The sequence below is a fragment of the Pogonomyrmex barbatus genome, unplaced genomic scaffold (genome assembly GCF_055798465.1).
Source record: "Pogonomyrmex barbatus isolate J1 unplaced genomic scaffold, ASM5579846v1 scaffold12, whole genome shotgun sequence".
Taxonomy (NCBI): Eukaryota; Metazoa; Arthropoda; class Insecta; order Hymenoptera; family Formicidae; genus Pogonomyrmex; species Pogonomyrmex barbatus.
In genome coordinates, this window is record NW_028297108.1 from 4,357,680 (window position 1) to 4,372,905 (window position 15,226).

Below are 15,226 nucleotides of genomic sequence, written 5' to 3' on the forward strand. Positions count from 1 at the left end.
CGCATCAAGACCGGTTGCATCCACGATTGCACGTTGCACTCATCGGCCGATTCTCGCGGCGACCAGATATTTGCCCTTTACTAGTCTAGACGAGGAAACGAAAGCTTCAACGAAAGACACGAGATACAGTCCGCAATTCGTAAGGATCTTTTGATATCGTCTTACTTGAACGGAATATTGCGAGTATCGTTTTCAGTTGTGATATAGAAAAGGCATTATGGATATAAAAAAAAAAAAAACGAGAAAACAAATTTTGTAAAAAGACGAGATTATAATCATTGAATCGATGAATGCCAATCCTATGATTGGAAAAATTGTTCACTTTCAATTTTTCAAATTATTTTTAAAATTTTTATAAACTTCTCGTCTTATAATTAGCGAAGATCTTGTTAATTATTATCATCAATTTTTATTTACGAAATATAAAATTGTCCTTTAAACATTTGATTTTAAAGTAGTTTAAGATACGATTTGTTATTTAATTAGCTGTTTTAATAATTACACTGTTGTATTAATTGGAAATACATAACATAATTTATATAATGTCTTAAATAAATGTTAATTTATAAAATAGAATAACATAATGGGAATATATTGTTTTTTTAATATTTATCAATTGCACACATTTGCATCTGCGAACGCACATAAATCTTGACACGTAGTGGTATGTTCAAACAACTCTGTCTCTGGAATGCAGCTAGAATCATTAATCAAGTCGGGTGTAATTAACGATTTCGTAAGCATCAGTCCGGGAAGCTCGAGCGAATTAATTAGAAAGCAATAGAAATCGACTAAGTTTCACAATGGAAATTAAGCGTTTGAGATATACAGATAAGAAGAACGAAGCTGCGTTTCAATTTTTGTTTTATATCTTTTATTTTATTCTGCAAGAGAAATATACACTCTGCAAATAAAATACATATTGATGTGAAAAGATGATCTAATTTATAAGTCATCATAATGATGATATACCGTATCTGAACTGCCGAAAACGCACACAGAACGTATTTTACATGAGAAAAGACAAGACTATTGTTTCATTATTTTCATAGCTTCTTATATTCTTCGTAAAATCAAAAAGCGAATTTATTATCTGCATGAAGAGAAAAAAATTAATCATTGTCAAAATTAATCATTGAAATAGCAATAAATCTTCAAGTCAATTATTACACAATTGCAATCTAACTTAATTATCTTTGAAAAATTCGAGATGATTAATAAAAAAGAATTTCAATTTCCTCATCTTTAAGATTTACCTTTATAAAAATTAAAAAAAGAAAAGAATTTTTTTATAATCCTTCAATTGTTAAAATCCGTCACTAAAAAATCGAGAGCGATGCTTTACGACTGTCATCCTTCGAGTCGATTTTTGAGCGAAATAGCGATGTTCCGGTGAGAAAATGATTTAATTGCGATTCGAGAAAAATCGGGTCGACATCGCGTACATCCGCGCGTGCTTGCCGACACGCGTACACTCGTACACGTGTAGCTATCGGCCTCATGTACTACGCAATGACGTTGCCGGGTTGCGATGATGACGGCGCAGAATGTCTCGAGGCTCGTGTCTCCGTTGGGGGTCCATGCGCGAGTCGCCGATGCCCGCCACCCGGGGGGCTACATGTGTCGGGTACCCGGCTCCACGGACCCCCGTTCCCCGCCCTCGGGATCCTTTCAAGTGCCCGACGGTACGTCGTTCCGACCCCCAGGAATTGCTGGAATTATTATTTTATCGCGGCGACCCGCGCGCGAGAGAGTCGCCCGTTCGATATGCATCCTTCGATTCGTCCAGGAATCCTTTCTTGAGCTTCCCAACGGTGATTTTTTTTTCACCGTTTCGGATCCTGTTTTATATATATATATGCGTATCTATAATTAATAACAATATATACAACTTATCAAAATTAACAAGAATAAAAATAAAATAATTTTAAATGTTTATGTTAACTAGTTTAGATATAAAAATCTTTTACCTGTCATTTTTGCATTAATATATCTGAAAGAATTAATATCTCCAGATTTTGTAAATAAATAAAAATTGAGTGCAGTTTATTTAAATTTATTAAAAAATATAAAATATCCAAAATTATATCTGTGTTATATCTTGATTTGAGAGATGATGAGAGATTTAATTTTATTGTTTAAATTTTGTATTGCTTTGTATTGTTTTATTCACATATCAATGTAGCTTTGAATATTCATCGAAGAGGATGTAATAATTTCCTCGGAATAAAGAGATACGATTGCAAAGCGCGAATATTTCCCCGAGAGGAAACGTCGAGGCTACGTCTCAGGAACGGCCCTGAGAGAGAGAAACGAATTCTCGCTTACGTGCACCGGGGAAAGGCGCATATTGACGCCACGTGCGCGCGCGCCGGGATGTTTATCTCGGCAAGAGCAAAATTCCGGCTTCGTGAAATCAATATTATTGTTCCCGTCGTGCTAAATTTGCATTGCCGGCTCACCGCGGCCGGTGCATAATGCGAGCGCGAGCGCCCGGACAGACATTTGGAAGATCCGCGAACGAGCAAATGTCTCGAGAAATCAGCGCAGAAATCGAAGGTTCCAATCTAGATTGGTTTCATAATTAATTTTATTAAAATAGAAAAATGATTTTAATAATAATAATTTATAATAATATACATTAATTGTAGTAATTTATCGGTAAATTATTGGGCATCATTTTTACGTACATTTATTTATCCATACCAGATAAATTATTATATTATTATTATTATTATTATTATCACATTATATTATTTCCATTGCCAATTAAATTGTACTGAGAGATATAAAAGAGAGATATGAGAGGTTCTCCATTTTTTAAATGTGGCTGCAGAGATCTTCATGCTGATTTATAAATAATTTCCCGCACGATTATCTTTCATTTTTGAAACTGGGAATATGCTAAGCACGCCTTACTGCCTTGCTAGTCAGTTCTGCACACGTGTCTGCAACACGAGCCATTCATATTTGCGTACAATTAGAAGATCGGACGCAGATAGAGAGGATGCTCTCTGCGCTCGGTGCAAAGCAGCTCGGACAGGAATGTCATAATCTTTAATCCGCGAGGGCACCGAGGGTCGCGCACTCGCGTGCGTTCACGCGCCGATGGTAGCGCGAGTTAATCCCGCAAAGTGCGAGAGCAAGAGATGCTCCTCTTTGATCTCTCCGCACAAAAGCCGCCACACGGCATTGACCGTGGTTTATATACGCCCGTGGTTTGTATGAGCCACTGTATTTGCTAGCTCAGTCATTCATTAAATTCGTTGTATAATTAGGCCTGCCTTTTGGGACGGACGAACGAAGAAGGGACCGACTTCGGGACGCTCGGTGCTCTCCTCTCTTTCTCCCCCTTTCCTCCCTCCTTCCCTCAGGATCATGCTGCTCTATTTTGTCGCGCGCATTTTTTTCGCATTCCGTCCCGACGCGAGTACGCGTTATTCTCGAGCTTACCGGAGGAAAGTGTTTCAAGAATGAACACTTGGGCGAACTGGAAAATTGCTTTAGTTTTGGGACGAGCACAATTATGATTCTCTATGAAAGTTCAATCAAATAAATAAAACAGCTTGAAAATAGTTAGTCGCGTATGTAATACACTTCCATGTATGGGTAAAAATCTTTCGCGGGGTCCTTATCATTAATCATTTATTCGCGTACGATCAATAAACTAGCGGTCCATTTTCCAGCGACCTTTCACGTACGATCCACACATTCGCGACAACAAACGGGCGGTAATTAGTCGTCGCTTCGTCGCGGACAAACCGCGAAGTGGATATCGTAAGCCGGATGCGTATTATCTGTGGATCTATAAAAGATTCTACATTACAATAATTAACATAGAAAGCCAGAAACCCTTTTATGAATAGCACAATATATTTGTCTCTATCTCGATAAGAATCTATATAAGATTTAAAATAAGTTTGTCACGAGGTAATTAAAAAAAAATTTTTATCTAAAGATATTTCTTCGCAAAAATTTTTCTTCAGTTATTAAAAGAAATCATTGAAATCATTTGTGCTATGGAGAAAAGTTTTAAGTTGACCGAAAAATCTGTTATTAATTCGATCTTTCTGCGAGAATTCGTGCTAAAATCGTTTTTCTGCGTATTTAGTTAAGATAGAAAAAAGGAATACAGGCGCACGATGACGAAGCGCGGCTCCATAGGATCCCATAGGAATTTCGGATTTCACGGTTTCCCGCGTAGAAGGGAACCTCAAGGACTGTAGGAGTTACGGTGCAGAGATGCAGGATCGCGGGCAGGATATGCGAGAGGCACGATGCGGACGCGGAGGAATCGGCGGCGAGGGAGAAAGAGAAGAGGACGAGGGCCGGTGAAGAAGAGAAAGGAGGAAGATCCTACGTGTCTCCCCACCAGAGGTAGGTGGTCCACGGAACCGCCTCCGCGGACGGTCTGCCATCCGCCCGCACGGTTTCGGTGCGTGTGCCAGACGTACGCTCGTCTCGTCTCGCTTCGGCCTCGGCCTCTTCCAACCCGTGGACCAACCTGTGCGGTTGAGCCGTGTGCGGACGGCTTCCTTCGCCTCCCTGAATCCATCGGGTCCATCGTCGCGTCTCTCCTCTCGACCGATCAGTCGGCCATCGGAGTTTACCTGATTCGCCAGTATCCGTCGCGCCGTCGTGTCCCCAACCTCGGATGTTTACTCGATGTCGCGAGAGATAGAGATCAGATAAGGGACAACGCGGCATCTCTAGTTTACGCTACGGCTCGTCTTCGATAACCGATAAACGGGAAGCCGAAAGGTTGAGGGGGAGAGGGAAGCGATAAAGAGACGTCGTGGATTTAACTATGACGCGACTCGATGATCGCGAAGTCGGCCAGGATGAGTCTTCTCTCGTTCGATGTGCCGCTCCTCATAACGTCTCTTGTCGAATGCGAGAAGGACGTTAGAATTTTCTAAAAAAAGATCCACTGACGAAAGATAAGGAACAGTTCGGGAGGTTCCTGAAAAGTGCGTCTCTCCCCTGCTTTCAACACATCGTGTCGTCGGATCGATGATTCCTGTCTAATATTTCTCGGATCCGATAACGAAGTGAGTCTCCGAGTGATCTACGAGTTCACAGGAATCGGTTCAATCAATCGGAATAAAGAAAAATATATTCGATGCAGATAAGGTCGTACGGGATCGACTAAGTAGCCATAAAGAAGATTCGGTGACCTATTCGACCCAACAAATTGCACTCTGATAACCCTCGATTAATTATCGAGTATCTCTCTTTTCCTGCGACAGAAATCTCAAAAATCCCTGCGACAAATATTTACGAAATGCATTTTACATCCCGACGAAATTTACCATTTAATTTATCGATAATTATTTAAGTGATACCTTTGGCGTTCCTGTGTCGAAAGTACGTTTTTGAGTTTGCGAATTTTTGTCATCTATGGGAAATATAAAGATTTTGGTGATCGTGGGCATCGACCGCCATTAGTGAAAGTGTTTTTCGCGTTTCACGGAAATTAAAATGGAGGCCCATCACAATAACAACGGTTTATCAACGTTGGAGGCTAAAGCTGGCTCTTCGAGCAACGACCACAGCAGTAATAATTCTTTGGATGATGCTGTAGGAAAGCTACTGCAAGGTATGTATATTTGCATTTTGTAATTGTCAGCATGTAACATACATCCATTAAAAGAGATATTACGACAATTAATAAAATAGTAAGTTTATGCATTTAAATAGCAGAGCAACGCATTTAAGTATTTAAATCATAATTATTATTTTTCATCTTTCAAGGAATGAGAATTTTGACTAATTATGCAAGAAAATATTATAATGTTGAACAAAGATTAAACATTGTGAAACATTATACTTTGAAAATTTGCAAAATTTTTTATTTAATGAAAAATTAGGTATTACATAAAACATTTTATTCTAAAAATTTGTCATAGACAGATAATTTTGTTGTACTAGCAAAATAATTATGCTTAAACATGATGATAATATTGCAAACATTTTTTTATATTCTAATAATCAACTTAAATGTAATAATTTTACATAATGATTTTGATTCAACAAAATTATTTTTAAGTCTATATCTGATTAAATTTTTAGATATTTCAAAATTATTTTTTCCATAACATTAGTCTAGATTTTACTATCTATGTAATAATTTTATTATCAATGTTCAATAAGCACAATTTTTCTTGAAAAGGAAGATGTTAAAAGAATCCTGAAACATTTACAAAACATTTAATAATAATTTAAATTTCCAACGGTTAAATTTCAAACGCGATATATAAACGAAAAATATGCAAATCAACAAAATTAGCAGGCAAAAAAATATCAATCATCCGAAATAGCACGCGAAATGCGCTCGTCAATTCGCTGCTCGTTTCTTTTTTTCATTCACAGCAGTCTTTATCGAGTCATTTAGGGAGGGAAGGCACTGGTAATTGGCGTTGAAAGTCCGCGTCGTCGGCCGCGTCGTTCTCTTCTCCATTTGGTCGCTCGCAGATTTATCCGAGCGATATTCGCGAGAGTAGAAAGCGGAAAGCAGGGGTAGAACCCGTGGGGGAGAAAGAGGGACGGCAACGGCGGTAGAGCGGAGTCGGACGAGGCGGAGAAATATGGCTGAGGGGTCGTTTCCTCGCGAGAGGAGACGATCCCTCAGTTATATTTCTTCGGGGGAAACTCGCGAGCACGGCAGGTGCTGCGAACAGAGCGAGACGAGGCGTACGCGCCTGCCATCGCCGCTAATTATGTTAGTACCGAATTAAATCTGAAAGATCACCGTCGCGGGAGGGGAAGCGCAGGGCTATGATTTACGGCGCGCGTCAAGATTTAGTCTTCGCGACGACGAAGTTTCGCCAGAGATACGGGGTACGATCTGGTCGCCGCCGGGGACCGACGGCACCCAGACGGACGGACGGACAGGTGGAAAAATCGCCTGGGAGTGATATCTCTGCCGGACTAATTCTGTCCGCGATGTTGGACAATCGCGACGCGAATAATTACGTGGATTAATGGGGTCTAGTCGGATTAGCTTAGGAGGAAGAGCTGCGGGATACGTCATCCCTTTCTTGAATCTAGCTGAATCTAGATGCAAGATATGCAATTATATTAACATCTCCCGGCGAATCGCTCGCTGTAAAAATTTTTCTCTGAAATCACTATGAGCTCACTTTTCACAATTAACATAAATTTTTAGGAAGGCATGTCTTACATGAATTTTGATGACGATCGTGAGATGAATATCATGAATTAGTTCTGTTTTAAAAAGAATTTCAAAGAGATGTGTTTAGTTAGACGCAATGCCATCCTAGAAATTATAAAAGAGAACGGACACTTGAATTTGTTGATGATCGAAGTTGAGAAAAACGACGGCACGTGCGAGACTTTCATGGAGCATCGAGCGCACGCTGGAATGTATAATCCAAATAGTTTATCATACAGCTCGAGAAGAGACAAGCCTGCGTCTGCGCCGAGTAAATATTTGATCCATCGGCGCTAAGCGATGCGCATTTCGTTACAAAGTATCCACTCGGTGAAAATACGTACAGGTGTCCCTCGATATCATACTTGATCATAAGAGACACGTTTCGGATAGATACGCCTCGTGAAACTTCGCAACGCATTACGAATTATCATGTTTAGTAAATTGTTGCTCGGAGAATTTTACGTGTCTCACCTATATGCCACAATAAAGTTTTATATTACAAAGTCTTTATTAAATAATAATAAAATATCATTAATATAATTAAATGGGATCATGCTTTCATTGGATAATCAATTGAATAGAATATATTTCGTTTTTCCCTGTTACATCTATTTATTTATAATTATTTATAGTTATTTGTGTTACTAAAAATTTTATAAGCTCGCATTTGTTTTATCCAAGCGTTTTAAATAATTGTAATAACCCTCGTCAGAAATGATTAGCAAGATGTCGCTGATAAATCAGATCACGGATGATCGATCAACGGCGATCAACGTTTAGAGCTTAGTCGCTTCATTCGACTTAACTGAAATCTTAATCGTCTTGTTCTATTCCGAACACGCGCTTGTTTTGCCAATTCACATTCGTAACGCGCGTTGAAACGGCGAATTCTCATTGTATCGCGAGACCGGACGATTGGCGGCGCGAGCCGAGAATCGTCGGGCACGTGGCGACGAGTCGCGATGTCAAACATCGACGAGACGAGGTGTCGAAGCGTTTAAGAGGGCCTCGTTAAAGGCGGGAGGATTTGTAACAGACGGATTTGTAAAGGAGTTAATGTAGCAAGAGTCGACGATAGGTCGCCATTGACGGCTGGCATGGCCGAGCACACCGGTTCATTCACCAGGCCGCACAACCCGCCTATTGTGACACGGGCGCGCTAACTACGGCCCTGATCTCCAACTCAAAAGCCATTCAAGATCCTGAAAAAAACGAGCGAGTTCTCTCGGTCACTCGCCGATCCGCCGATTCATCGAGTCGTTACGCCCGTAATTAGCCAAATCAAACCTGGGGGTGTGAGAGAGAGAGACAGAGAGAGAGAGAGAGAGAGAGAGAGAGAGAGAGAGAGAGAGAGAGACAGAGAGAGACAGAGAGACTAAAATTAGGCGCGATCTTGGCGAATGGCTCTCTCAATTCCGCAATTTTGGATTTATCACCTCGATCGCATGGGTAATGCGACCATGTTTGATGCCAGGAACCGATTAATTTACCGATAATAAATACATCAACGTCGCCTCGAAATAAAACTTCGTTAGTACTTAATTCTCGTTTTATCTTCGACTGGTGCAACAACATCACTTCCCTGTATCTCCCCGTTCTTTCTTTTCTTCTATAAAATTATTTGATAAATAAGAGTGCTCGGAAATACTTCTTTTTCTCATTCTATGCTTCTGAGGATTCATCATTCACCAGAAGGTTCATCATCGTCGGTACCGTTGGGCCTCAAAGAGAGGCTGATCTTCGCAGACTGTCACCGTCCCTTCTAAGGACCACTAAGGACCGATGCCTTCTGCACGCCTAATCGACCACGTAAGGCCGTGTTCACCCGGTTCGCGCGAAATTCCCTCTATTCCTGTCGCGTTCTCCGCAAAGCCCTTCCGCGTTTCCGTGTAAAATTATATATTTCGGCCACGGCCATCGGCGCAGGCGTCGACGAAGGACCTCCCCCGAATGTTGAAAGACGCCGACACAAGTGCCGCGCCAGTGGACCGTGGACTCACGGTAATTAGCTCCCACCAACTTTCCGAATCCCGGGTTGACGCTTCGTCACGTGCATCGTCTCCCCGTGATCCCATTCGAGGGGTATCCTTCTTCCCCTTCCCGTTTACCCTCATTATATATGATTCGTTTCCCAAATGTTCAATGGCAATTGGGAATCTAACAAACTGTTAGAAATATAAAATACACAACTCGATTTTAATTGCAATTAAATTGAAATTTAAACTTGCTCTCTTAATCGCACGCTTAATTTCTAAATGTGTAATGTTTTTTTTATCTTTATTTTTTCCAAAACATAATTATATTAATTTTATTAAAATAATAGAAGATATTAGGATCTCAATGAAATTGTCGGTTGCAAAATGCTTATTCGTCGGCTTAAACAAAAAATATACTTACTGCTTGTTACATTATTTATTTTGTAAAATGACAAACGTGACAATAAATAATTAAACGAAGTGATTCTTGAATGTTTTTCTAAGTGATTTTTAATCGTGCGAAAATGTTATGTATCATAAAACAAGATATTGAAAAAATATTATCATTGAAGATCAATTTCATTAATTTTTTTATACAAAGCAATTTCCGAACCGGCCTAATTATCGCTCCGTATTTCGAGCTCTTCCTCGTTCCTTCAATTTGGGCCAGACCACGCTTTTCTCGACCGGGGAATTAAGATTTAGGAGACCACGGTGAGAGCGCAGGACAGATTTACATAAGTCAGTATACATTTGTTTGAAGGGAGACAAAGTTTTACGACCTCGACTTGCTCGGAACTCCTTTCCCACGAAGTGAAATGTAGGAATCCACATCCGGAGCCGAAATCCTTATTAAGCGGCGCGGAATTTTCGGTAATTCGGAGCACTTGATGCTTCGACCATATAAATATGAGTACTTGGTGATAAAGTTCGATTTTATCACCACATTCGCTAATATGTTACGCTAGCAATCAAATTTTTTAAAATGTAAAATACATCGTGAAAAATTGTACAAAGCAGAAAATTATACAATGCTCTTTAAAAATTAAATAACTTTTTTATTAGAAAACTTTATTCAAAAAATTAGTACAGATTATTCCTTTGGTTTTTGATTTTCCTCACGAATTCGCAAATTGATGGTTGATGTAATAATTATTTTTAGAAAAAGAGATAGAGTTTTATTTTGCTGAAAAAAAATCCCAGTTGGCCTACATAACCCGGTTTTATTGAGTCATTTGCGTTTGAGAGGAAATAGCTGACAAGTAATAATAATTAGTTTCTTAATGTGAAGAAATAATGAGCGACAGAGAGAGCAGCTTGCTCGGCTCCTCTTTTCTTTTCTCTCTATTTCTTCGTACGATATCCAGGTCGTAAAAGTCCTATCATGTTCTTTGCAGCGAAGTTAAATAAAGAAAAGACGGAAGAAGGGGAGAGAAACCAACGGAGTTAACAAATGTCGGTCGAATAAACTGTACAGGTGTAGGTGCATTATCATGTATTCCTTTACAATCCGATTTTGTAGGATAGGAAACTTTTCGGATAGGATTACTTCCGGTGCCTGCAAGATACGAGTCAGAAAATTCCACTGTCATGTGGTGTTTATAACACATGTTTCGTGATTATCGTTTTTTATGATTAAGTAGAATATGCTGAGAGAAATTTTAAACTGGATTTTAATTAAAACGATGAAAAAAATTTAGATAAACTCAAAATTCTCGAACTCGAATAATCCATTGATTAAATAAAATTTCAATTATTTGAAATTTGATGCTTCTAAAATTTTTGAAGCTCATATGGAAGTTATAGATTTATTGGGTAAAATTTTTGAGTGAAACACGAAAAGAACAGTTTTGTTAAAGCATATAAAAATTTGACGAAATATAAATTTAAAAATAACTTTATTAAACTTTATTAAATCAAAATAATTGTTTAAGATCAGATGTACAAATTGGTTGCTAATATATTAAAACTTTTGCAATATTATTAATCTTACATGATTATTTTGCTTAAAAAAATTATTTTCAGATCTGTTCTGGCCGAATTTTTGAATATTTTGTTCAAAAATTCGGCTAGAATAAATTTGAATGATCAAAATCGTTTTTTGTACATAAATCAGAATTTTGATATTTCATGTTTTTTCCCCAAAATTTCAGAAGAAAATCGTGAATATGTGAATTAGAGATCCTATCGTTCGCTATATATATTCGCAGGATATGATTGGACACTACTTCCGGTGACTTCGCGCGCCGGTGGGCGAAGAAGTGCCCACGTGAAGCGTCCGATGAACGCTTTTATGGTGTGGGCACAGGCAGCAAGACGGAGACTGGCCGACCAATATCCGCAATTACATAACGCCGAGTTATCGAAGACGTTGGGAAAATTATGGAGGTAATTAAACTTTGACTAGACTCTGACAAAAATGTGTAAATATTAGCAAAAATTAATCGCATTTCATATTTTGTATGATGTCGATATGATAAATAAAATATTGATACTAAAAACTATTCCATAAGGATATGTATAAAGCAAGCTAACAAAATATTGCAAAAATACAAAAAAAGCAAAAAAAAACATTAGAAGAAGTAAATCGACATCTGCAATCAATTTTGATATATTTTTTATAGAACCGAAAAGATATTTTTGTCAGTATCTTTCCTGTAAAGTTACTCGATATTTTCAAATACTTCTCGCGTTCAACTGCCGTAATCGGAAATTGCGATTTGTGTCTGCCATAGGATTCTGAGCGACGGCGAGAAGCAGCCGTTCATCGAGGAAGCCGAGAGACTGCGGAACGCGCATAAGAAACAGCATCCGCACTACAAGGTAATCGACCAGCGAATTAACTGATACGACCGAGATAGAGTCGGAGAGGTGAACGTGAACGCATTATCCGCGTAATCGTGTGTCATCGAGGATGTGCGAGGAATGTTACGAAATCGCGCGAACGAGTTCGCGATCGAGCGGCTCGATTCGCGCGGGATAGCGGAACGAATAAGCGCGTGTAACGCGCATTCGTTTCAAAGCGCTCGAGTGGTTAATCGAGGTCCGATTGCCCGAGCGATTTAAATCCCACCGCGCCGCGCGTTGGCGATGATTTACGAGAAGGGGAAATGAATTCACCGCGATGAAGCCATCCGTGTCGCCGCTTCATGCGAGGCGAGAAAGTCGAGCGGTTGGCGACGGACGGGACGCATCGCGGAAAAAGCTTTAACTTAAGTCGTTAAGCTTAAATATTTCTATATATAAAATTTATATAAAAGGAATATAGTATAATATTTATATAATTTTTAATATATAATACTTATATAATTTTTAATATATAGTCTATGTACGGGACATCTGAAAAATGGATTGGTTTTTAATGACACATGATTTTTGAAAAAGAATAAGAAAATAAAAGTATTTTGGTATATTATAAAATAGAATATATGTCAGAATATATGTCAACTAACAAAATAAATTTTATTATTATTATGTTTAGTTGTGTAATTTACCGAATTAATATCAATGGTTAAAATATTTTTGATTTTAACATTTAGGACACTCCTCATATTTGTGAATATCGATTTAAGTGAATTGTCAATCATGAAATTACAATAATTTATTTAAAATTAGTCACTAATTTTTAAGAAATGTAAGAATATAACTTTAAATAAAAAAATACATATGTTACTTTTTTCGAAATTAAATCGAAATTAAATCTTTTGGTATTTCATTACAATTATATTGAATTAGAACATGAGAAACATGATGAAATATTTTGATATATAACACAAAAAACTTATACAATTTATCGTTGCTCATAAAGTAATATAATTTCAACAAAGAGTTTTGAGAGAATTTTCTGATTTAAATACAATATAATATCGTTCGTAGTACCAACCTCGTCGCAGGAAGCCAAAATCGGATGATCAGATGGGTATCATCGTGCACAGAGGCGGGCTTTCGTCGCCGGGAACCTCCCTCGACTCCTCGGCCGGTGCATCGGACTGCACCTACACTCGTCTGTACCCGGAAGCCGGTATGAAGGCATACGATCGACCGGCGACTTACCACGAGCCAAAGTCCAGTACCTACGACCTGGCCAGACCGGTCTGGGTCAATGAAGCGGTCGCCAAGTACCCAGCTACCGATCATCCTAACAAGCCGACGTACGAAACGACGGCCAGGAGTTACGCCGAGGCGAAGTGCCACGAAGTCGCCAAGTATCATCACGAGATGACCGGCACCAAGTATCACCACGAGATGACCGGTACCAAGTACCATCATCATCACGAGTCGACGGCGACCAAGTATCCGGATCTGCAGACTAAACCTTACGATCTGCCCAAGTACCCGGAAGCTAAGGGGTATTCGGATGGGCTCAAGTACTCCGCGGAGATGAGCAGTGGTGCGGCTGCTGCGGCCGCAGCCGCCGCTGCCGCTAAAGCGTCCTACACCTGTGTACATGGACAATATTACCCCACCGCGGAAGGGTATACCGTACACGGCGAAGAAAGTGACTATCAGCCGCAGAGCGTGTCGTCGCATCCCTCTTTTTACCCCTACATATCGGCGTCCATGGCGCAACCGCCATACTACATGGGACCTCGATAGATCCCGAGTCGGTGGGGAAGATGACGAAATAATCCTTAGACATTTTTACATGACCGAATTAAATTGTGCAACCAATTCGCAATTTTCTTACGCCATAACTTTGTTGAAAGCGAAATACTCAATCGAAATTACAGAAATATCTATTCGTAATTCATAACGCCGTCGATATATTTTTAATCAATCATATTAATTGAGATAATTATGTTAATACGCAATTACTATGACTATATCTCCGAGAATATTTGATAACAAATTTTGCTTTTTATTTAGATTATGTCAATTTTTATATTATTATGTTACTTTACTTATGTTACTTATGTCTCAGATGACTTGCATCATTCAACAAATCTTTGTTTTTATCAATGTGTGATAAAATTCTAAGATTAAATTTTTTTGCCCTCTAAGAGGCAGAGAAAGGAAGGAGAGAGAGGAAGAGAGAAAAAAGCATGTACGTGTTTAAGTAGCAAAACAAATTGATTAATGATAACAAACAATTTACAGGAAAATCTTAAAATCAATGAATAATATGGATAAAGATCAATATTTCATTAAATCGATAATTCTTTGTTCAGTTAATATACTGTGTAAATTTATTGTTGCAGTGATCAAACAATACTTGCAATGATCAAACAATATTTCTTGTTTCTTGTAGCGAGTTTAGCCACTTAGGTTTAATTATTCAAAAGGCTAAAAAATGATCCGTTATTTCAAGAACTATTTTGAGATTCTGAGATGTGACATATTGGGCAGACATCTTAATGTATCGGATTTAAATGTTTCAAGATTACTATTATATTTTTCAAAGATAACAAAGCTTTAGATAGTAAAACAGATCAAGAATAAGAAGCATATTACATTTCTCGTCTATGACATCATAAAATCATCAGCTATAGCTATTCGAGAAAGCCAAGCTCTAAACTCTGTACTATTATTTCATAATCGTAATCTCAAAACGACTCACGAATATCTTAATTTAATGAATACCTTAATTTAATGAGACATGACAAACAATATATAGCAATACTTTATATGAATTGTGCAAATAGAAATTTCGATTAAAAGATAAATCTACATTTGAAGAGATAAGTACTATCGAATGTTCTTTTTCGCAGAAATTAAAAGGAGAGAGAGAAAGAGAGAAAAAAACATTTTGTAGACTTTCACATTTATATCTTCCTTTCGACTGATTTTTAGAAAATAAAACATAAATATTTTTTATTATTTTTTAAAACTCTTCATTAAGTATTTCTATGTAATATTTCAATCAGATATAAAACTCATACGCAGATGCAAGAGACGCATTACTGAATCAAGTGGCGATTATGTAATCGGTAAGAGCTATCTTCATGTTAAAAACATCGTCAATTTTTCTTAGAACAAACTTTTTTCTCAAATTAGATTATTAAAATAATTGACTTCTGAGATAAGTCCAAAAGTATAAATGATTGTTGTCGTATACGTAAACGTACTACATGCG

General features: G+C 38.3%; 1 protein-coding gene across 2 annotated transcripts; it reads left to right on the top strand.

The window, feature by feature from the left end:
• Positions 1 to 13: 13 nt before the first annotated feature.
• LOC105428228 (uncharacterized) lies at positions 14 to 14,958 on the top strand. 2 transcript variants are annotated; one of them, XM_089071954.1, is made up of 4 exons: positions 14 to 139; positions 11,364 to 11,541; positions 11,889 to 11,976; positions 13,030 to 14,958. In XM_089071954.1, exons 2-4 carry the CDS (start codon positions 11,435 to 11,437, stop codon positions 13,747 to 13,749), a joined length of 915 nt encoding a protein of 304 aa, XP_088928080.1. In that variant the 5' UTR covers positions 14 to 139; positions 11,364 to 11,434; the 3' UTR covers positions 13,750 to 14,958. The 2 variants fall into 2 exon arrangements, with proteins under 2 accessions (XP_088928080.1, XP_011638706.2); XM_011640404.2 differs by lacking the exon at positions 14 to 139 and adding an exon at positions 3,021 to 5,599.
• Positions 14,959 to 15,226: the final 268 nt, after the last annotated feature.